The sequence below is a fragment of the Myodes glareolus genome, chromosome 1 (genome assembly GCF_982192425.1).
Source record: "Myodes glareolus chromosome 1, mMyoGla1.1, whole genome shotgun sequence".
Lineage (NCBI taxonomy): Eukaryota > Metazoa > Chordata > Mammalia > Rodentia > Cricetidae > Myodes > Myodes glareolus.
In genome coordinates, this window is record NC_142026.1 from 120,197,812 (window position 1) to 120,221,195 (window position 23,384).

General features: G+C 43.3%; 1 protein-coding gene across 5 annotated transcripts in view; it reads right to left on the reverse strand.

The window, feature by feature from the left end:
* Positions 1-820: 820 nt before the first annotated feature.
* The window catches only part of Hivep2 (HIVEP zinc finger 2), a 185,906-nt gene continuing 163,342 nt past the window's right edge, over positions 821-23,384 (reverse strand). For all 5 annotated transcript variants that reach the window (XM_048425565.3, XM_048425566.3, XM_048425570.3 and 2 more), the window contains 7 exons: positions 23,053-23,097; positions 16,717-22,264; positions 15,611-15,765; positions 12,311-12,486; positions 8,961-9,062; positions 7,330-8,225; positions 821-3,272 (listed from right to left, as the gene is read on the reverse strand). In XM_048425565.3, the coding sequence (XP_048281522.3) occupies positions 2,448-3,272; positions 7,330-8,225; positions 8,961-9,062; positions 12,311-12,486; positions 15,611-15,765; positions 16,717-21,873 (7,311 nt within the window). In that variant the 5' untranslated portion in view covers positions 21,874-22,264; positions 23,053-23,097 and the 3' untranslated portion in view covers positions 821-2,447. The remainder of the gene's footprint in view (positions 3,273-7,329; positions 8,226-8,960; positions 9,063-12,310; positions 12,487-15,610; positions 15,766-16,716; positions 22,265-23,052; positions 23,098-23,384) is intronic.

Consider the following 23,384-nt stretch of genomic DNA (forward strand, 5'->3'; position numbering starts at 1 on the left):
CATAACAGGTACTCAAGCAGTGTTAAGCAATGAAAAGTGAACAAAAAAGAAAAGGTCCAGACTCTCCCCACCCCTTCTCTCCCTCTCTCCCTCTCTCTCTCTCTCTCTCTCTCTCTCTCTCTCTCTCTCACACACACACACACACACACACAAGATGTCAGAGGAGTAAGACAAAATTCTCTATACATAGTCATAATGTGTTATGGTTGGTTCTGCTGACCTTCAATTCACCTTTGTAAAACAGTCTGACTCATAAAACAAAACAGGTAAGTGATAAACCCACCAACTTGAGATTTTATCATAAAAACACTAAAACACTAAGAGCTTTTGACCTTTTATGGTCATTTTTATTACTTTTGTTACTAAAAAGATTCTTTTCTTTAAAATCCCCATGATTTGTAGATATGTTATGGTATATCTCTGATGGTTTTTTACTTTAGAAACATCAGGAAAAGATTTTTCTAGTGGAATGTCATTTGCATATGAGTCTGTGCGCTGAGAGGGAGATGGGGGGAAATGGTCTGAGACTACTCAGACACTGTGCCTGTTCCCCAGGCTCAAGTTTCTGTTTGGGTGACACCATTTCTAGGACCACATTCTAGAAACTGCCTGCCATCTCTGCGATTCAGACGACCCACTGAAGCTATCAGCTGTCTTGTCTCTTGTTAAAGACTGTTTGTAGTTGGCATGCCTCAGCATGGGAAGAACATAGTAACTGAAATCACCGAGTATAGGTTGATAGCATCAAAATCCTCCAGGAAACAAAGCCCAAAATGAATGGTAAAACATACACTCACGCAAGAACTAGACACCTCAAGCATGTAATTGTATATTTATTTCTCTTTTTAAAGAACACTCCTTAATGTAATTCAATATACAAACTTGGTTTCACAGAATTATAATCCACGATATAGCACAAAGATAACCCAGATTGTGTGTGCGCATGCACATACATGTGCGTGTGTGTGCACATGTTGCTGTACCCCTCTCTCTACTCCACACTTCCGGACCTGCAGAGGCTCTTCCCACCTTCAACACTGATCAAAAGCCGTTCTGAAGGTTATATACAAAAAACTTCCTCCTCCCAAGAGTTGCTTTCTCTTGAAGGCTTCTCTTCTTCATTCCCCCTGAGACAGCCAGGAGTGGCACTCTTTCCCTGTACAAAGGGCAAGGTGGCATCCCCTAATGCTGATGTTAACCCTGTAACCATATGGACTGGCTGATGGGAAGAGCTGGGGAGCAGGTCTCCATCCCCTTTCCCCGCTTCCACACCCAACCCTCAAGTCCAAGTGCAATCCCTCCGTGCAGCCTTAGTTCCAGTCACTATCCTGTGCAGCAAGAACCAAGATTTTTACGCCCAGGTCTTTCCCATGGGCAGCGCACAGCACTGCCTACCAAGCCACCGGGCCGGCCGATAACCAAGCTTTACACAGTCCCATGTGCTTTGTCATTTTAATTCTTAAAGACACCCTAGCATAGGTCTGTAGCAACCTAGTGTCCAACTGAGATACACAAAACTGTACCAGTGATGCACGTGTACATATTTACATGGGGCGGAATGTTTTTCCCATATTTTTAGATGAGTATATAGATCAACATGTTCACATAGGACCAAATACTTTTAATATTATTTATAACTGATTTATAAAGCTTTGAAAAAACTCACAATAGCACATTGTTTACTTTAATGCTTTACGGTACTATCCATTTTAAATCACAATCAGCACTTAAGTTATTGTCAATCCAGCAAACGAGACAAAAAGAATTTACAAGTTAAGAACCAACTGATACATCCTTTATCTTTTTTTTGTAACTAATGCATAAGTGCAGAATAAGATATTCTAGCTTAAATATCTTGCTTACAATGGGCGTCTCTGTTCTAGTTACGCAACAGTAAATCCATGCTTCACATAGAAAAGCAATCCACAACATTAAGAAAAAATGTACAATTTATGAAACAAAATAAATATTAGTATTACAGAATCAGAGCTGTACATAAAAGCTGTTCAGTTTTTATCATATAAAAATATGTTTTAGTGCAACCTCACATATATATTGATGCTGTTTTGCTTTACACCATTTAGATCCAAGTGTCCAAAAGAGGAAAGAAATTACATTTATTACAAAGCAGATACACAAATTCTAAAATATGTACAAATTACTGCTAAAAAATGCTTATAAGAATATAAGCAAAGTAAAGAAAAGGCACAAACATCTGTACAATCTTAAAAGTACCAGACCCAATAGGTTAATTTCAAATTTTGTTTTGGTCAGGCTCAAGATGACTTGTTAATTTACCTAATTGTTTTCAAAGTAACAAAAGTATTTATAAGAGCCAACTACTGTAACTTAGGACAGGCATGCTATCAACTCGGTTACCTCTATTCCTAGAAAAACAAACAGAAAAAGGGGGAGATGTGGAAATGAATGCGTCCATGCATCTCAGATCAATGTAGCTGATTCTTTTCTGACGAAGGTTCATTGCCTTCCTCTGTGCTTAAAGATAATTCCTTGGTGCTATGAAAGTCCGCCTTCTTCTCATCCACACTGCTCTTGCTGTAAAATGTGGAGTGGGCTATTGCAGTCTGTGATGTACCAAAACTGTCCTTTTCCCCTTCGTGTAAGTCAGGGTGGGCAGCTGAGGTACAAGGCTGACCTGGCTCAGGCCCGCTAAAGTGTCTGATGCTGATGTGTACACTTTCCAAGGGTTTCTGGTGGGGCTCCTGCACCCAGGTGGGCTGGTCGGCCCCAAGCAGAGCTGCCTCTTCTGTGGCAATCCGGAGTGAGGCGATGGCTTTTGTGCAAGTCTGTATGTTTTCTTCCTGTTCCCTCTCTGTGGCATTTAGGCTGTCTTCTGACGTGCTCTGTTTCATCAATAGCCGCGGGGAGGAGGGTGAACTAGGTAGACCAGATGACTGTAAAACTTGAGGGGTTTGTTTCTCATGCCGCCTGGAAAGGGTGTAGGGATCCTTAGTGAAGGCCTCCCCTGGTGCTCCTTTCTTCTCCTCAGAGCCCTCCATGGGAAGAGGCAATGTGGGTGGAGGATGTAAACCGGAGAGGGCAGGTGGCATGGAGTGAACCATCTGGATCCCACCAACTGGCACCATAGGGATAGGAGCTCGTACTTGCTGCTGAGAGTGGAGTGGAAGATGACTGAAGACAGAGTCAGTAGGACCCTCAGGGAAAAGGCTGGAGCCGTGATGTTCATAAGCACCTTCTTGGTCTCCATGGAGACTGAAGTAAGGAACCTGAGGTAATCCTCTTCTTAGATTCTGCACAGGAAAACAGAGCACAGAGTTTGTTCAGATCCGACCACCTTCCAGTCTTGTGCCAAACGTCCTCCCTCTCTCCCTCCCCTACCTACCCTCCCCCAGGATGCCCAGCACCTAGGAAGAATTTCTCAAAACGGAATAGATTTCTCAGCTGTCGTTTTCCAGTTCTTTAATGAGGGTGCAGGCCTGTGGACAGTGGCTTTTGTTTCTAAGCAGCAGGGTGCTAAAGAATCCAGTGTGTTTCCCACGGGGCACAGAGTCGCACACTGGCTATTTTCTTCATAAGAGCAAAGGAAAAGAATGGATTCACCAGGAAAACAACTAACAAACAATGGGGAAAAAAAGCAAAACCAAACAAACAATAAACAACTAGCAAATACTGATGGGATTGAAACTAAAAGAAGATAGCATGATCAACTACTTTTGTATTAGGCTGAGCTGAAAGATATTCCTGAGACGAGGTAGAAATGACAAGTTGGCAACAGGCTTGTAGGAAACACTTTTCCCCAAAAGGATGGTTGGGTGGTTATGAGAAACCGCAAACCAGCTGTCCTGTGCAATGTCTTAGCCTACAGGAAAACATCCCTCCTCAGGAGAGGTCACTTTGTGACGAGCATCTATCTAGAGGAAGATATCCCTGCTGTGGAGAGGTCTTACTGTGCAAGGCACTGACCTACAAGAATGCACAACTACTAAGAAGAGACCCTATAAAGAATGCAGGTTTCTTCAAGTCCTCGTTCAAGGCCCAATCTTAGAGAAATGACTGTGTTGAGAAGGAAGCAAGTAGTTGCTAACCATCATGTGTGTTTAATAGTTAATCATTTATATTCAATTTTATAGCCAGAAATCAAAGATGATTATGCCTCAATTCCTCTGTTGATATTACTTATAACATAAATGTTTTCTTGAAAATTAAGCAAAAGTATTTAGAAACTGGAGCCAGGTTTCACAGTTTTAGTCCTGAAATTTGCTATACTTATTTCTTTCTGTAGCAGAACATAATTCGGATTGCTGGATTATCAAGCTCTCATATGTAATGTAGATATATATGTAAATATATCTGATTCTCAGCTGCTATGATTCATTAATAATGTACTCCACTGTTGGCTTATATGAGAACTCAAGATAGATTAAAAATTTGTCAAGTACAGTGGTAATCTAGGAAAGCAATCTTAAAAACTGCTGTAATTCATCTCAAGGATGTCTCCACTCTCAGATTCAAGGACTGACTCCTACCATTAAAGATTCACCCAGTTCTATTTAGATTTGAGCCTGGCTCAGGAACTATAAATTATACATATGCCTGCTACTGTGTGCAGGAATTTGTTGTGCTCTGGGCTACATCTTTTCCAAGCTACAGACAAATGTTTTTTTTTTTCTATAACACAGATGAAATGGTTCAGTCACCAGAACCTCACAAGCTAGGATGGGGGAACATCAGGACTCAAGAAGACTCCCCTAAATTCTGTATACATAAAATTCCGGACCTCCACTCTGCTTTAAAAAAAAGAACAAGTCTTCATCAAACACCAGTTAAGGCAGAGGAACCCTAATGCTTGTGGAAGCAACCTCCAAAGAAAATGAATTATTTGGAAACCATAATTATCAGAGAATTAAGGCTTAAAATAAAAGGCGACTTGGGTATGTTTCTATTTTCCTGTTAGGTTTCCATTTGTTCTTTGTGCCATCTACTGCATATACCTCGTGAGAGTGCAGATCTTATAAGCTGGCTGAGGAAGGGGTCAGGAGAAGACACTAGGAGAGATGTACCATTACACAGATCTACTTGAGATTCCCGACTCCAGGCTGATAGCAGAGTGATGAATTAGCTTCTAAAACTGGAAGGCATTCTGTGTGTCCTAAATCCAATAAAATCTGTGCTCTCAATAGACATTTCAGATTCAGATTGTCACTGATCAGAAGTGAAGTGATGACCATAGGACTGAATGAAGAAAACACCCAAGCTTTTAAAATTCTATTATCTACCTGAAGATGTGAGGGGGGAATCTTAGTGCTGCATGCTGCCTTCCCTAAATCTGCTCTTTGGCCCCAAGTTCAGACTAAATCAATTATTTCTTGTAGCAGAGTGAGCGTCAGAGTCTCTTCATACCAGTCACTGTATTGTAAGGCCTGTATCAATGTTTGCACAATGACAACAGAATTCTAGAAAAAGGGACTATGGTTAGTCATATTCCAGTTTGATGTCTTCACACATTATTAGAAGCCTTCACCTGAGAAAGCAGTCAGGAGAAATACCTGTCAGAGCACAGCCAGGTCTATTTTGCTCTGACCAGGAGCACCTTGTTCACACCTCACAGAAAGACGAAAAGTTTCCCTGCTCATCCAAAAGAGATGAGTGCACATCAATAGAACTGAACTGCGTAGCAGGCCAAAGGCTGTGTCAGTGATGACGTCTAAGAGCTCTGTGAGATACCGGGACATTTTAAAAAGAAACAACAAAATAAAATAAACAAAACCCTGCACAAAAAATTAGTACAAACTCAATAACTGATGAAACGAATTTTCTTCCAACTACTTTGTAGTCTCAATCAGAGGGTCAAAATTAGATGAATTCTTTTATTGCTTAATTCCTTTAATTAATTAGTTAATTAATTCCTTAATTCCTTGCTCCAGTTTAACAGAATGTTAAATCAATGTCTCTGTTTTCACGATATGATTGCCTGAAAGAGTTCCACCACCTCATATAGGCCAGTTATGGTCCATTTGGCCAAACGCTGAATCAAAAGCTTCAGGGATGCTGGGTCAGGACTGGTTTAGTACACCCTGCCAGCATCACCATGTCTCCATCAGAGGAAGCATTTGATGCTACCCCAGAGGAATTTCCCGCTTCCCATTTATGATGTAGTAACTTATGCTGCACAAGATACATAGATGTGCAAAGATATGATGTCTTTTCTTAACTTGCTAGTGTATTAGGTTGAAATCAGTAATGTCTATACTGCTGGGCATGTCTCTGCAGGATTGCAACATCAGGATAAAACTTTGTACCTGATTTACGAGAAAGGGTGACGAGGATACAGGGAGGAAAGCTGGGAGCTTTCCTGAAGTTTGGAATGACAGTGTGAGCTTACGATTCAAGACAGCAGTAGGTGATGAGAAGGAGGGAATGGGCCGCAAGGGCAGGGATAGACAGAGGTAGGAGTTGGCAGGGATTTCTATGACTGAGAAAGACCATGCTATGTCAGACAGAATCCAGAGCAAAGAGAATACAGATAGAAACAAAGATCCGGAAACTAAAAAGACTCTTAAAACAAACAAACCCAGAAGCACGCCTCTGTGCTGCCTGTCTTTTGACAGCCCTCTCCAGATGAAAAGAGACACCAAGATCTCCTGGGCTTCTCTCAACGGCTTTTTACTAAACCCCTGGTTTCAGGATGGTCTATGACCGCCACTGCTGCCACCTCAGTTTATAATAAAGGTGGAAGTAGAAGCTTCAGAATATTCTCGAAGTTCTCTGACTGCTCATTCTCTAGGCCTGCACTTTCTCTTAGCATCTCTACCAGGTGAGAACAGAAACAAACACAGAAGCCTTTATGCCTTTAACTCCTGAGCTGCCAGATTGCCACACTGCCTTTTTCTCGGCCCTGACCATTTTCCCATGAGCACGCATGTTGGGCAATGTAATGAATATACTTTTACCAAAGCATTTTGGAAGTCAAGGACGAGGACTGGATCAGAGTCCTCACCTGCTGAAGAGTGCCTATCACTAACACGGGAGTGTCCTCATGTTTGACTATGCAGGCATGCCATCCCCAGGGCTCATGCCTAGAATTAATTAAGCTTAGAAAACATTCCAAAGGCTTCACCTGTTCCCAGCTGGAAGTTCACTCCTGATCTGATGCAATATTATACCTGGAATAATGCCACAGCCACATCACCAACACAGTGTGTAATAAAAATATCTTCCTGCTATTTGTATTAATAGGCTGCCTCAAGAGACAGCCACAGTATAATAAATGCCTTCCTACTATGCTACAGTAGGTATCAAGGTTCTGCAGCTTTGGTGGGAAGAGAAGAGAGCTCAGGTCATACTTACAGGAGGCCCCAATACAATTGGCTCTGTTTGCAGATACTGTCCCATGGATAATGGCGGGTTATGATATAAAGCCCTTCTGGGAGATGGTGCTCTGATGGCCGGCAGATATCTTCTCTCTCTTCTGGGAGAGAGGTCTCTTCTTGCTGTCATGTCTTTTCCAGGAGACAATGGCCTCCTTGGGGACAAATGCCTTCTTGGCGAAGCATCCCCTTGAGACATCTCTCTCCTCAATGCCGCTTCCTTTCTTGGTGACAGATGCCTCATGGGTGACAAATCTCTTCTAGGCGATAAATGTCTTCTCGGTGACAAGTCTCCTTTGGGTATCAGATACCTCTTTGGAGAATTATCGCGACAGGGTGAAGAATCATATCCTGGTGAAGAATGGTGGCTTGAGGGGGAGAAGTCCCTCGGGGAGGAGCTCGGCTCCGAAGACAACATGGCCTCTTCATCCATGCTACTCGGGATGTCTAACCTGTCTTTGTCTGGTTCAGAGTCCGTACTCTTGCTCTGGAACAGTCTCTGATATTCCGTCATCTGGGTATCTTCGCAAGAGTCACTGGGTGTCATGAGCTGAGTAACCTGAATACTGGGCAGAGTAACCAAATAACTGATCAAGGAAGAATGCCCCAGAGAGTTATCCGGAGGAACTCCATGGGGTACAGCGCCAACATTGACAGGCAAAGAGGAGAACCTGGGAGGCTGAGGACTGGTGCTTCTTGATCTTGTCTTGGGTGTCAGATCTCCCTGGTCATCAAAGTCATCATCATCTTCATCATCGTCATCGTTGTCATCTCCGTCTTCGCCATCAGATTCCTCAGCATCCGAGAACTGGTGATCAGTTGAAATGCTGGACATGCTATGCTTCTCAGACGTTTTGTGCAAATCTTCCATATTTTCTGAAATAATCCAATAACCATGATTAAAATCCCATGTTCGAGGCTAGGAGCTCGCATCTGCCCCAGCACTCTTTCCCAAAGCTTTCCTTGGACCCTTCATCCTCTGAAACAATCACACCTCTGAGCTACCCCTGGATACTTACTTGTCCCTGCCTATTTGGTTTTATCTCTGAGAAGTCCAGAACATGATCTCATGCTTTAGACTTCAGAGATGTTGCATTGGGAAACTCTAAACAAACGGGCATGGCTAATATTGCTGATGAACAAAGGCATTGGCCTTCTCTGCTGCTTCAGGTGCAAGTTTGATATAAGAGGGTTGCCTCAGGATGTTTGCTGGCCTTCATATTCTCTACTGACTGACTGAGGGTAACCATGGATATTTTTTTCTACTGAGTCTTCTCTAAATAGGAATACTAACGCATTAAAATGCTTTCAACTTCCTCCAAAAGCTCCATAGCATATAAATCATAACCGCATCCTCCTTCTCTCTCTATCTCTCTCTTTCTCCCCCCCCCCCCACACACAGCCTCTCACATTTTTAGATACAACTATTTTCTCACTATGGTCTCCCCACCTCTAAAAAAGTGACACTTGAAATGTTTCTATTTCTCATTGGTAGTTTCCAAGCAATTCAGTGTGCCATTTCATTTCCTGCAGAGTATTTAAGAAGGTGACAAGCAGTCACTGGGCTATAAAGCCCACCAAAGAGGCCAATCAACTCAGTAAGTTACACACCTGCTTCTTCAGTTTCTGTGTCCTCTACTGATGTCATTGAGACTCCCAGCTCCAGACATTTCTTCATGTGTGCTTTAGATTTCATGTGTTTCGTTAGGTTTCCTAGGAAATACAAACAAGAAAACAAGAGAATTAACTGGCTCTCACACTGTGGTGATTGAAGTCAAACGTGTGTGATGAACTAACTTGTGTATATACATTTTCTACACCATTAAACATATCGAAAAGAGATTCAGGGGTCAGCTGAGATGTACAGAGCCTGTTCTTTCATCTGATGAAATTATCACGTCTTTTTCTGTTGTCATCTTGACAACGCAGTAGCCATGTACCAGCATGCATCTGATTTTCAAGCACAGGTTCCTAGTAGCCTAGCTGGAAACTCAACCTGATGAAAGCGTTTGTTCTCTACTAGAGCTATGCTTCCTATAAATAAATCAATAAATTACAACTATTTTTTATAAAAATTTCTCTCACGTTATTATTAATTTATTGCTTACATATCTAAGGATTCTAAGTATTAGTTTAATGCCCCCAGCAAAAATATTTCTACACCTTTATTGCTCTTATCAAAGCATATTAGCTATAATTTTTTAAGTAGCTCAAAAATTTGGGGGCTATAATAATTCTTAAAGATATAAGTTAATTAAACTTTATTAAATTTCTGCAAATTCATGAAACTCGTCTGTTTCTTGTTGGGGAATGTTATTTTAAGGTGTATTATTTTTGTTCATGCTGTGGGACATTTGCTGAATAATGTAAAGATGTGTTGTCTTTGTTTATGCTGCATTTGTTTAACTCTGTGAAGCTGTGATTCTCTGCCTGTCTAGAACACCTGATGGTCAAATAAAGCGCTTAATGGCCAATAACAAGGCAGCACCAAGTATAGGCTGGGGACTGACAGTCAGAGAGTAAACAGAAGGAGAAAGAAAGAGAAGGAGCAAGATAGAAGAAGGAGAGGAGGACATCAGGGGTCAGCCACCCAGCATGGATTGAGAAGACAAGAAAGAAAGATAAAAGCCCAGAGGGAAAAGGTAGATGGGATAATTTAAGAAAAGCTTGCAAGAAACAAGCCAAGGCTGGGCATTCATAAATAATAATAACAATCTGTTTGTGATTTATTTGGGAGCTGGGTGGTGCGCCCCCAGAGAACACAACGAGCCAAAAAGTACAAAGGGTAAACAACAACAGCAACAACAAGAACAGTTTCTGCTATAGTTTTTTTTGTGGATGGTATGCACATGGCTGGAGATGCTAAGTATGGCAAGATAATTTACAGCCAGTCCCCTGTATCCATGACTTCTCTATCTATAGACTCAATCACCCAAGGATATTAAAAGAAAATTGAAAAACATATTATTTGTATTGAACAAGTTCAACCTTCTCTCTTGGGTATCAATACACAATATTATTTTAAAAACTTGCACAGTAATTCCATTGTATAAGATATCAAAGAAACCCAGAAATTATTTAAAGTATACAGGAGAATGTGAAGTATGTGCCAGTGATACATGACTTGGTATGGGGGAAGTAAGTATCTGCGGGAGGTCCTAGAATCACTCGCTCGTAGACACGGGACTAACTGTATTTCAATTTTAGTACGCTTCTTCATATATAGTATATATGCTGTACACATATTCTTATTCCAGAGAGGAACTCAGTTGGGCTCTAGACCCCCACCCCAGTAGGTTTATGTCTTCAAAGTAGGTTTGCAGTTAGGAGTTAGAAGTGGAAACAGTCCCGTCTTGGCTTTGATTTGCAGAAGCCACGTGCACTTGAGGTAGTATACAAGAGCAAAGAGGACAAGAGAACGCTGGGAATTCGGTAGAGGCAAGGAGGAGGAATGGGTCTCTACACACTACACCTGTGCTCAGAAAACAGAACTCTGAAAAGCAGGTACTTCAGCAGCAGACGAGTCCTGCGGGGTTTCCTAGAATGTTTTGCTGACCCCCGAATTCCGAGACTTCTAGCTTCACACTTCCAAAGGCAGACAAGGAAATTCCATTAATGATCCAATGGACACAATTTCCTGCTGATGGTTCAGAATCAAATTTAATCAGCTACCTAGAAATGGACTGTTTCATCATCCAGTCCCACGCACCTTTCCTGACAGCATGCGCGGTGAAGACATAACCTTTGTAATGATGGGTGGATTTGCAGTGGGTCCTAAAAAAATCACCCTTTTAATTTTCTTTCCTCTCAGGAACTTCTCAGTAATGTGGACCACACTAAAGGAAGTGGGTATTTAAAGAATAGCATGCTTATTTCTTTTGAAATACAAATGAATATGCTCCCTCTTTCTTCTTGGACTTCAGGTGAGGCATTATAGACACATAAATGCTCTCCTAATAACCATCAGATATTTGAAGACACTAAACATTTATACTTCCACCAAGAAAGTACACTTTAAGATTGTGGCTACAACTGAAAGAGGTATACATCTCCCTACCGGATTATCATAATTCACATCTGCTTTTAACCGTTGACATCAGAGCAGGTTACTTGATTTGAAATTTAAAGTTAAGGCACTGGAAATGAAGTGGGGTTAATGAGAGGCTGTCTACAAGCTACCTTAGACAGACCTGACAACTGAGCGTGAAGAGTTTCATCATATCCCAGAATAATAGAAATGTAAGAGCAGCAACCAAGAGCGAAATGTCTCTGCATAAATCAGCCTACTGAAACAGATATTTGGAAATGATAGAATGTTATTTCAGGGCAGGTCCGAGACTAACCGTTGAGGTCTAAGAGTCAGCCTTGTCTCCATGTCGATGAATACACAGCAGAAGCTATCAAATCTCTATACATAATTAATGCAGCTATGGATGGAGGGGGCCCACCGGGGAGTCAGTGGGGCTTTACATTATTTATACTCTTGAAACTGACTATGGCACATATTTTCTTCCCAGTTGCTTTCCTTGCTTAGCCACTGCCTCTCATGTGCTGTCTCCCTGCAGAATTTCAATATTGGTGCAAATATTATCTAGCCCACATAAATTTCCCACATCAAGTAATGGCTATCCAGGCACTTCTAAGCCACTTCCTTCAGAGACAACCTGCCTGGCCCTAAGTCTGTAGCTCTTAATTAGTCATAAAAGGAGCCTTTCAGTCTCACATACATCCTTTGATCCTGGGCAGAAAGGAGGAAATAGATCTCAGGGGGTCATATTTTTCACAAACAAAATACTCTTTACTGTTGGTGAAAGTGAGTTAGAAAATAATATTCAGAATCCTAAGTAGCTAGAAGTTATCCTGAAACACGTCCCCCACCCCCACCCCCGCAAAAGAAAAAAAAGACAAAATACAAAGATAAAAACAAAACAAAACAGTGGTGGCAAAAATCAGGCTTTTACCTTTCGTCTTGAAAGCGAAATTACATAACTTGCATACATAAGGCCGGACATCAGTATGAGTGCGGATGTGTTTTTTGAGCATGCTTGGTTTCTTACAGCGGATCCCACACTCTTCACAAATGTACTTTCCACGTCCACGTCCTCTGACATACACATAATCTTCGTTTGATTTGTACCTATTTGAAGAAGAGGCCCCTGTGATTTTAAATACTCTTAGCATGTGATACATCAAGCCAGAAGCTAATCATTGCCTGACTTCAATTTTTATAAGGGTCTTTTCCTTCTTGACTTTTATGAACCCTGGGAAGTTTATACAGCAAATACTTGAGACGATTATATAACAGATTTCTCACTGTAAACAAAATGTCACTCCAGATGGAATTACATATTTACAGATGTCGTACACAGATGTTCCAATAGGTTTACATAAGCCTAAAGAGATACAGACCTCAACCTGCATCTGCATTAGTATAGCCTCCAATCAGGGAACCTTGCTAAAAGCATAGCAACACATTACAATAATCATCCTTCATGCATAATCTGCTAACATGACATCATCTACAATATACGTGTGCAAGCACTCCTCTACACTTGCTAAAATAAGCACACGCGAGAATAGAATTCTTCCTTGCTAGCTTCCACTCGGCTTTTGCAATTCTGGCACACGAGCGCCTCGGAAATTCCATCTTTACCCAGGCTGAGCTCACTTCACCAACTGCTGTCTACAGGTCTGACCTGTCCTTCCTAGGATCACGAATCTGTACTAACGTGGAATCTGAATGCCGGCTGGTTTCATAAAGGCACGGTTGCAGAATGAAAACTAGACTCTCTGGAATAAAATCAGTATGTTTCCTGGAGGATTTCACAGAGAGGTTTGAAGGGGTATTTGAGGTCATCCACTTCCGTGAAACCGAGTAGACAAAGACTTGGCTAGAAGAGAAGAAACCCACCGAAGGTTCTGCACTCTCATTAGAGAACAACAGCATGTGATAAGTCAGTACACCATAGGCTTGTACCGCACAATAAACGAGTAATATGATCTCTTACATGGCAACAAGGTAGAATTTTAGATCCCATATCATTCTGGGAAGAAAGCATTTCTGAGGGTGCTTTGGGTAGCTTCCAACAGTAGACTAACATGCAAAATTCCTTGTTCACTTGTGTATTTCCTTAGTGGTATTTAGATCTATAGCTGATTTTCCATTCTAAAAGGCTGGTGAGTATTCCCACCTTGCTCTAGCTAATACCCCAACAAGTACAAAGACCAATTCAAATTTTCAGAAAGCTTTTCAAGAAGAAAAATATCCATCGACCTACTGGGAGGCCAACTCTTCTATGGATAATGCTTGATCTTAGCATGCTTGACATTTTGGTTAGTACTAACCTCGGGGAAAAAAAAATGAAGGTCAACAATTTTGCAAACCCTTTCCCTTTTTATAGAACACTTAACTTTGGCTTGGTCTTCAAACCTGTTTTTTTTTCACATTTGAATTTTATAATAAATCAGAGTAAATCCTCAAGATACAGAAATACCCTTCTCCGTTCAATTTTATTCTCTGTTGCTAAGGCAGTGAAACTGCTTAAGGAAACACAGTGATTTTACAGAGAGCCAATATTGTTCAGGGGAGAGTACTCCAGGTTTATCTATAGCCTGTCATCATAGCTGATTAGAAACACATTTGATCCTCTAACAAGAGCTTGTTTTCAGTTTCTTATGATTAACTCACTTCCAAAATGAAATAAAGTAAAATTCTACATATGTATATATATATATATATATATGTATATGCAGAATATGTCCAGATAGCCTCTTTATAATATTTCTGCAGATCCACAAATCTACCTGATACATAGCGGATCACTTTTGAAAAAGAGTAATTTAAAGAAATACTTATTAACCATATCTATTAGGTAACCTGGATAATCTGGCAATAATACTTTTGTGCTGCTGTTACCACTTTGCAATCAACAATCCAAGAGGTGGGAACACGCTGTTTGAAATGAAAGAATGGGTACCAGAAATTGGTAGAGAACTGGTTCAGAGATTTAAAAATGATTGGACAAGGGGAAAAAATAAAATGCATGTACAAGCTTTCTGAATCATCACAACACAGCAGTGAGAGCTTCTCAAACATTCTTCGACTTCTATTCTCTTTGGGTGGAGATGAACTCCCCAAAGCATATAGTAATCCTGATGGCTCCTGCAAGCTAGGGGTACCTATGCAATTCTCTGAAAAAGGCTGCTGTACAAAAGTACGGTGACTGATTCAGAGGCCACTGTGTCTCTCAGAAAAGATAAAATTCCACGTTCTTCTCATTTGCATAATGAAATGAGGGATGTCAAAAATTTCTGAGGCAAAGTTCATTGCATACATGCAACTGTGGGAAAAAAGACTCAATGAGTAAATGGGGCAAAAAAGCCAAGGGCAACTCAACTGTAATAAATAACTCCAAATTGGTCAAACTACGAGAAAATTTCTGTAGTAAAAACTAACATTATTTTATCCTTCAAAGACTATTGGAATGAAAGTATGTTCATGAAACTATGTAATTTATTGATAGGTTGATGAGATAAGACTAATGGCATGAACCCCAAAATGTAATTAAATTTTTTTAAAATTTAAAATCATAGATTTAAACTTCTGTGGATTACATCAAATAATATATTTCTATTGAACCATAAAACTAGTTATTACATGTACATACTTTCTCTTAATATACATATAAGAAAACCACTGGACCTTAGTACTTGCGTTTCAGTGGCTCAGAATGTTTGAAAAGAGGTTGTTATCTACCAATAGACACAGGGAACACGGGAAACTAACTATAATGTGATGCCTTGACCTGAATCAAGAGCAAAAAACGGACATGGGGTGGGGTGTGAAGCTCTCAGTATCCCATGAAAGTTTGCAGTGTAAAGAAACAATTTCTTAGGAATATACAGAAGCATGCATGATTTCACTAACATCAACACAGAATACAAATATACCCACATAGTAATCCAAATGCCCTTAAAATATTAAATAATGAAGGAACTTAAGTGAGACAAAAGGCTGCCAACATAGATTTCATATAAAATTTGAGATGTGAGACTCCATGCATAGTGGAGCCATGCTCACGGAGGACAGGACCTAGAAGACAGATGCGGTTTCAATCTGTCACCAGCCAGAGGTCGTACACTTGACTGGGAATGGAAACTTCTTTTGAGATTCTGCAAGCGTGCCCACTATTTACCACACGCAAAAACACTCAGGACCTTCCACACCAACAGGAAACATTTTACATCTGGGTGTTCCTTACCCCCCTTCAAAGATCTTAATTCGGATTGGCTCGGTTTGTTTGGATCCAAGATCTTTATCTCCGTGCATCTCTCCTTTCCCTCTTTCCTTTAAGACGTTTCCCACTAATTTCCTTTCTAGTTTGCTGCCAAACAAGAAGGGCGCATCCGGTTTCATCTGCAGGGTCAAAAGAGAATCATTTCACATGCTTTCTCCAGGATATACTGGCCCGTGCATCCCACACTTCTGTCACCTCAGAAGTTAGTTTCAATTCCATAATGAGAGACTGTGGGTTGAATGCAGAAAACAAAAGGACACTGGGGGTAAAATCAGAGGGAAGACAGGTTTCCAGATGGTGAATTCAATGTTTGTTTAAACGCAGGGGCACTGGCTGGTTCACACTTCCTCTGCCCAGTGTTGAAAGAGACTTCAAAGACACATTCTACATTTTTGAAATAGCAAGCCAAACAATCCATATTAAGAAGTGGTTTCAAAAATCACTGAAGGCAAAATAATCACGGATATGCATGAGAAACATGTTTTTTAAATCTCTATTTTCCTCATTATTAATTTGGTTTATTCTAAAGTTATTTACATTTAAATTTTTTATGTGTAAGTACTAACTGTTTGGGAACAAACCAGCCAAAAACAATAACTGGGGGAAGCCATTTTTGAAAAAGATATGGAGAATATAAATTTTAGCCAAACACACACACCATTGGATCACGGATGATGGCATTTGCTAATCTGAGCGTTAACACCCTTCACACTTTCTTCCCAATCCTTTCTCAGTATCCATTTTTTTTTAGTTCCCCATTTTATAGGCCCCTGAATTCCTTATGTCTGTGCTACCACTCAGAGGACAGAGGAAAAGTGACCAATGGACCTTAGTCCCAGTGGGAGAATTTTCCATGTCTGGGCTGAAGTAGACACGCCCATCCCCTGAGGCTTTCCTGAGAGCCCACAGAGTTAAGTGAAGGCTATGGCTTCTCCATCCCTAGGTAAGACCAGATCACTTAGTATTCCCTAGTTTGTGTGAAGCTTTAGATCTTCTACCCTTCACGGTATAGTCTGCCTAGTATTACACCCACAACACACTGTGTTTTCTGACCCTGGGTCTGTCCTTACCTGTGCAAATTGCTTCCAGGCACTGGAGGATGTGAGCTTGCCAGTTCCGGGCCTGTGCATAGCAGCCAGAGTATAAATTTCTGCGGTGATTTTTTGTTTGGATCTCAGAAGGGCCAGCGTGGTCTTGGTGTTCAATCCTGATGGGTTTGGGTTACAGGAACTAATGCACCATGAAGCATAAACTGAGGATTTGAAGGTGGCCTGTTGCACAAAATTGGGTTTTGTATAATTTAAGAAGCACCAACTCACAGTAGTTGTTGTCCGCAGACTAGGGAACTGAAGGATCTGCTGGAAATCTGTCACGTCTGTGAAAAGAAGAGTGGAATTTGCCACGTTTCCTCCAGGGCCAGAGGCCATGTGAACCAGCATGCCGACAGGCAGCTTGCGGGCCTTCCCTTCCTCTTCCTGCTGACTGCCTCCTGTGGGCAGCGAAGAGCTCTGAGGGCTCAGGCTCATGTCTGACGCCGTTTCATCGATGTCCAACTCATCCGAGGACTCTCTGCTTTCCGAAGGCCCACTGAACTTCCGCCGTGGAGGTGCCCTGGAACCCGGAAGTATCTCCCTGTTGGGAGGGAAAGGCCCACTGGCAGACGGGTGGTCTTGAGAAGAGGAAGGCGACAGGGAGGAGAAGGAAGATGACCTTGACTGGGAGCCATCCTTGGGCTCCGAAGCACACCCTTGCCTCACCAGTTGGGGTTTCTGGGGGCGGGAGAGGCCCTTCTTGATGTCTGAGTTGGTCAGCTCCACTGCACTGAGCTCTTCCACAATCTGCCCGTACATCTTCTCCTCTTTCACCCGTTTCTGCTGCTTTGTTTCCATGAAGAGCTCCAAACTGCTGGCTGGAGACAGCATCCGCTTGCTGCCTCCGAGAGAGGCTGCGCTGTCCGAGGTGGACGGTAAACACAGGGGGATGGAGGATTCTAAGCCCAGAGGTAAGGTCTGAGGTACTTTCCAAAGAGGGTATTTCTCCAAGCCTGTGTGCTGCCCAAGCACTTGAGCTATGTTCAGTCCTATCCCTTGCATGGCTGCGTTGGTTACCAGTGTTCTTTGGGTCATATTCTCATCAACCTTGCATATGACAATTGCGGGGCTATTCTGTCCGAGTATCTGAGAAATGCTTGTGTACATGACGCTGCCGTAGGAAGGGACGTGGGTCTGGATCCGAACAGGAACCACTGTTCCCGGGAGGGACTGCAAAGGCCCGGCATTTTCAGAGGCAAAATCTTCTCGAAGAAGCTGCTCAGTGGGCGTTTCAGGGGATTTACTGCTCGGGTCTGACGGAAACTTCGGAGGGAGGTTCTTGGAGTGTAGCCCTGGTATTGCGGAATAACACGGGTAAGTCTGCTCTTTTGCATGTGCATAGTCAGCGGATTTCTTTCCAGTGTGTTCTGCTACGTGCTCTAAGGGGTAGCTAGAATGAATGTCAGCTTGGAAAGAAGGCTTGGGGCTGTAGCTGTTCTGAGGGGGTGGAGCAAAGGGATGGGGGAAATGGGCCTGCCACCAGGGAGGCTGCTGAGCTGGCAAATGAACCATACACACAGTCGGGTACTGAAACTGAAACAAGGCATTCTGGATAGGGGAAAATGGGACCGTGTCTTGATGTGGAAACAGATGTGGCTGCTCGGGTAAGTGCTTGCTCGCCATGTAGGATGCTGGTGGCATCAACGGATTTCTCAGAGATTCTTGACTGTCCATGTGCATGATCTGTTGTTGGGCAAGGTGGAGAGGTGGCCCTGAGCTCAGCGGGCCACAAGGGCCGACCACCTGCTTTCCTGGGTCATCCCCCGGGAGAGGCGGAAGCACAGAGGACCATGCAGCCCTGAGGCCAGCATGCAGTTGCTCCATCTGCTCCTGCTTGACGCTGGGGTCAACACCGGCTTCACCTTGAACAATTTCTGGGGAGCCGCTGAAGGAAGCCTGTCGCACCAGAAAGCATTTCTTCCTCTCCCGGGATGGTGATAATGTTGATGGAGATGCTCCCGCCACCGGAGCATGGGACAGATTCCCATAGTCAAACGATTTACTCCGTATCTCTGGGACTTCTGTCGGATGAGGACAAGGCATTTGCTCAGAGGAGCAACGCCGCATTTCTTTCTGGTGGTGGTGACCTGGGACAGACAATGAGTATGTGCCCGCGGGAACAGTCAAAAACTCAGAGTGTTTGCCACTCTCATCCTGCTTAGGGGGTGCCGTGAGCTTAACCGCTTCTTCTCTCTCGAAGGACATAGAGAAGCTGGAACTGTGTGATAAGTTGCTTTCTTGGCTGGGACTTCGAGAGAGGCCGGTGCCTGTGGACTCAAAACTGGACTCCCCTGAGGAATGCTCCATATCTGCCAGCCGCAAGCGTTTCTTTTTGGGAGGCAACTTCTCAGCAGGGAGTTGGGAAAGGGTCTCACTTCTCTGGGGCCACTGGAATTCCTCCACGGGTTTCTCTGGCTCCTTGGCGGGAGCTTCCTTCTCCTTCTCAGGCTTGTCGGGTTCCTCTGTGACTCTGATTTCGGGAACCTGGATATTGTGCTGGCGAACAAGCCTGGGCTGTGTATGGTAGGACGGCTGCGGCACCTGCTGGGAAGGCGTTGGTTTGCTTCCGCTTTCTGCACCATCCCCTGGAGGAGCCCACTCCGGGCTTACGGGGGCTTCTAAAATCTCACTGTCACATGTCTCAGAAGGTGAGGGGGTCTTGTCCTGCGAACCGGCCACCATTTCTGCTGACTCAGATCTTTCAAAGGAATTGGGCCGGCTCAGCGAGTTTGTGTGCTGAATCACTGAAATCACGTTTCCAGGAGGCTTCCGGCCCAGGTCTGACACCTTGTCAGGATCAGCAGCTGAGGGCACATCCTCTGACCCAAGAGATGAACTTCCAGATGGCAGCTGGGGGCGAGCTGGGTCAAAACGCTCAGAGTGACCATGAGGAAGGTTCTCGTGGCCAGGCATGGCAAAGCCACCCCTTCCTCCTTCCTGCATCTTGGGGTCATACTCTGAAGACATCATGCTCACGGGGGCGCTTCCCATGCCACCACAGATCATGGGTGCATCCTCCTCATCCCCCACACTCTTCTCTTTCCTGCGTTTTCTGTTCTCACAAGGAGTGGCAAACATGGTTGTCACTCCCTGCGATGGCACGGAGGGGTCCATGAAGTAGTCTCCTCCATGCTTCAAAGAACCCAAGCAGGAAATGTCCCGGTAGCTTGGTTTTGGTGTTTCAGGGTCCTCCCACCTTTTATATGGTTTACGGCAGACATCATAGTCATAGCCAACCCTGTCTCCAGGAACTAATTTCTTGTCCTTCACAGATGAGCTGGCAAGGCTCTTGGACATCCGGGCAGGGTGCTCTGACTCCATGTGCCCCTCCTGTACTGACGGCAGCTCGAAGGCTGCCTGTCTTCTTAGCATGCGCTGGGGAGGTATGCCTACGGTGCCGGGATAGAAGACATCATCTGATCCTGTCATCCGTTCATCAAAGGAGTGACTTCCTCTCAAAGAAGGAGGGATACTTAAATTAGTTGCTGAGGAAGTTGGCATTGAGTTGCTTCTAATGAGGGGTGAAGAGTCCACGGGCGCCTCTAAGAGAATCGGATTGCTGCCGGAGAAGTTTCCTGGGTAGAGTTTTCCTTCATTCCTGATGGATGATGGGATGGCCTGCGGTTGCCTGCACTCACTGCTGAATTTTGTGGGCTTCAGCATGCTTGCTTGAGTAGGGTCCATTTCTCCTTTGCTGGGGATCAGCTGGGAGACGGGATCTTCAAACATCTTGACCTCCAGCCTGGTGTTCACATGAGGTAATGGTTCCATGATGCCTCTCCGCCCCATGGTGGTGCGCTCCTGACCGGTGGGGGTAACACTGAGCGTATTCCTTGGACTAAGTCGACAGTATTTTCCAAAGATGATTTCTTCATAAGACTTTGCATTTGTGTTTGGCGGGCTTATCTGCTGCTCTGCGCTTTCTGAGCGCGAAAAGTAGCCCGAGTCAGTGCTTCCTTTGCTGTGCGGGCTCAGAAGGTTGAGGGATGGCTCAGAGTCTTGTCCTTTCTTCTCTGAGAGTCGCAGTGCAAGTTTCTGTTTCACTGTGTGAGAGTCGTCCGCCTTAGCATTTAAAGACGGATTCGGGAGCATGTCAGAGCTCAGATACTGGGAGCTCTCATTAGGTAGCGGGATCCCGCTTTTGGGGATAATCAAAATTGGCACCTTCATCGGACCGCCCAAGGATTCTTCCAAGGACCCGTGGTAGCCACCCCTGCTAGCAATGTCCAATGGGATGGGAGGGCCGGGGCTCATTTTGTCGGGAGCCTCAGCAAATAAAGAGCTCTCCTCATCCGTGTCCGTACTCTGCTCGCCATCCGAATGTATCTCTGCTTCTACATCAATGAAACCAGCCTCCAGGTCCAACTTCGATACAGATGACTCTGTGAAAGGTACCAACCCGGCCTTAATCGCGTGGGCATGTGACTTCCTGTGCTTGTATAAATTGCTCTTGGTCTTGAAAGAGAAACCACAAGGTATGCAAGGATATGGCCGCTCACCGGTGTGTGACCGGATGTGTTTCTTCAGGACGCTCGGTTTGGCACACGCCCTGCTGCAGTACGGGCAAATGTATTTGCCGGGCTTTTTGGGTTTGTGCTCCTTCCTGTGAGCATCTTCCGCCTGTTCGATACTTTTCTGGGAGTACTGGCTGTAAGCAGGGTTGAGACTTGAGATCTTCTTTCTAGGATAACCACCTCCATGGCTGTGGATAGGAAAAGGGAATAAGTCCTCAGAGGCAACGGACGGCAAAGGGCCAGGGTAAAGCCAGGGAGGGCCTTCTAGGCTCTGGTGTGGCTTGCTGCTGTGCAGGATGCCCTGTGGCAATGAGTGCTGAGGGAAGGAGAGTGAGTGTTGGCATGGGTAGGGGCTCGGACGGTGCGGCGGGTATTGCTTCTCTGTGACTTGATGGACACCCTCGCCAGGCGAGGCCAGCTTCCCAGAACCAAACAGTTGTGCTGACGCGGCATTTCCGATTTGCTCAGGATCTATTTGCGGCTGCCGCTGTCCTTCCTGACTGCCGAAAGTGCTCATCTTAATAACAGCTGACTGCTCCTGCCTCCATCTACCTGACACACTGTCGGTTTCTCCAGACCTTGAGGTAGCTTTTTGTCCTAGAGCTGTGTCCCCAGTGTCCATTTTTGTTACACAAGGTCTTAAGTGCTACTTTGCCGGGAAGCCAAGAAGACTCATGGAGTGTCTCCAAGGCTGTGCTTTTTAAATCTGGGTTGCTTCCATGGTCTTGGTTGTCTGCAAACTTGTGGATTGTTCCCTCTCTCTGGAACCTTCCACACTCACACTGTAATCGGTGGGCATTGGATGGAAACGTCCTTGAACCAAGCTATAATACAGTTCTCTCCATCCTACAAATGTCCATCTTCAAAATGAAAGTGCAAAGCTGCAAAGGTTCCTTATGGCATTTGATTTTTTTTTAAACTAGGATGAAATTAGGGTGCTGAATAGTCCAGGAGAAATTCTGCCCATCAACTACAGCAAAGATCAACAGTCAGCTTCGCCAAAGTACAATGGCCTGAAAGACAAGAGAGCAAGTTGTCATAAGTCTCCAAATAAGATAGCAAAGCCAATGCTAAACTATCAGTCTGACACTGGATAAACTAAAATGTTTTTCATTTCGATAAATGATTTATATCTATTGCATCAGTTACCTAATTCAAAGATATTAATCTCAAACCCAGAATTATGTCATCAGCATAAATTTCTTCCATGCTTAATATGCAGGCAAGTTTTATCAATACTCCTTAATTTTGTTTAGGAAGTGTATATGGAGCCTGAATTCAGTGGCAAAGCAACATGCTGAGTATCTATGAGACCCTGGGTTCCATCTGCATACACATCCCAAAGCACCTGAGGGACAGTGTACTGTAAATATTATTTACAATATATGATTTTTAAAGCCTTAATTAGAAACTTGAAAGCTATTTCTAGCCAAGTTTTGTGGCTTGTATGCAGAAGTATATTTCATAATTCTATAGCTTGAAACAAATTATACTTATATATCTGTATTAATATAGAATATAAAAGTAAATAATAAATGTAAACAATGTTATGTAATACATATATAACAAAACATAACTACATGGGATTTTATATGTCAATACAGTAAATAAGTTTAAAGCTCGAAAACTGCAATCAGCAGAGCTAGATCAAAGGCTGATAGACTCTACAAAGATTATCAAAGAACTCCGGTGACATCACATCACACTGTCTTAACAGAACAGTCCTAAAACTTTCATAACCAGGAAAGCAAAGCCGACCTGGAGGACAGTTTAAAGGGTCATTTAAAAATGAAGAAGTTACCTGAACAGTTTAGAGTTCTCATGGGCATGATTGTCCTGACACGACCTGTGTACAAAACAATCACCATTAGGGAAAACTACTGCATCAAACTACAACATTATTATACAAACATAATGTTCAGTGCACTAAGGGTGGGAGTCTCAATGCTATGTGCCTAAATTAATGACAAAGATTATTTTACAATGTACTGTCCTCGAGTGGTAAGCCATAAGAGTTGAGCCAGTGCATCCTTTGAGAGATCATACAAATTTTGTCCACGTAAATAAGCTATAAAAAGTTACAGGAGGTATATGCCAACATACTAATTATATAAATAGAAATCAAAAAAGTAA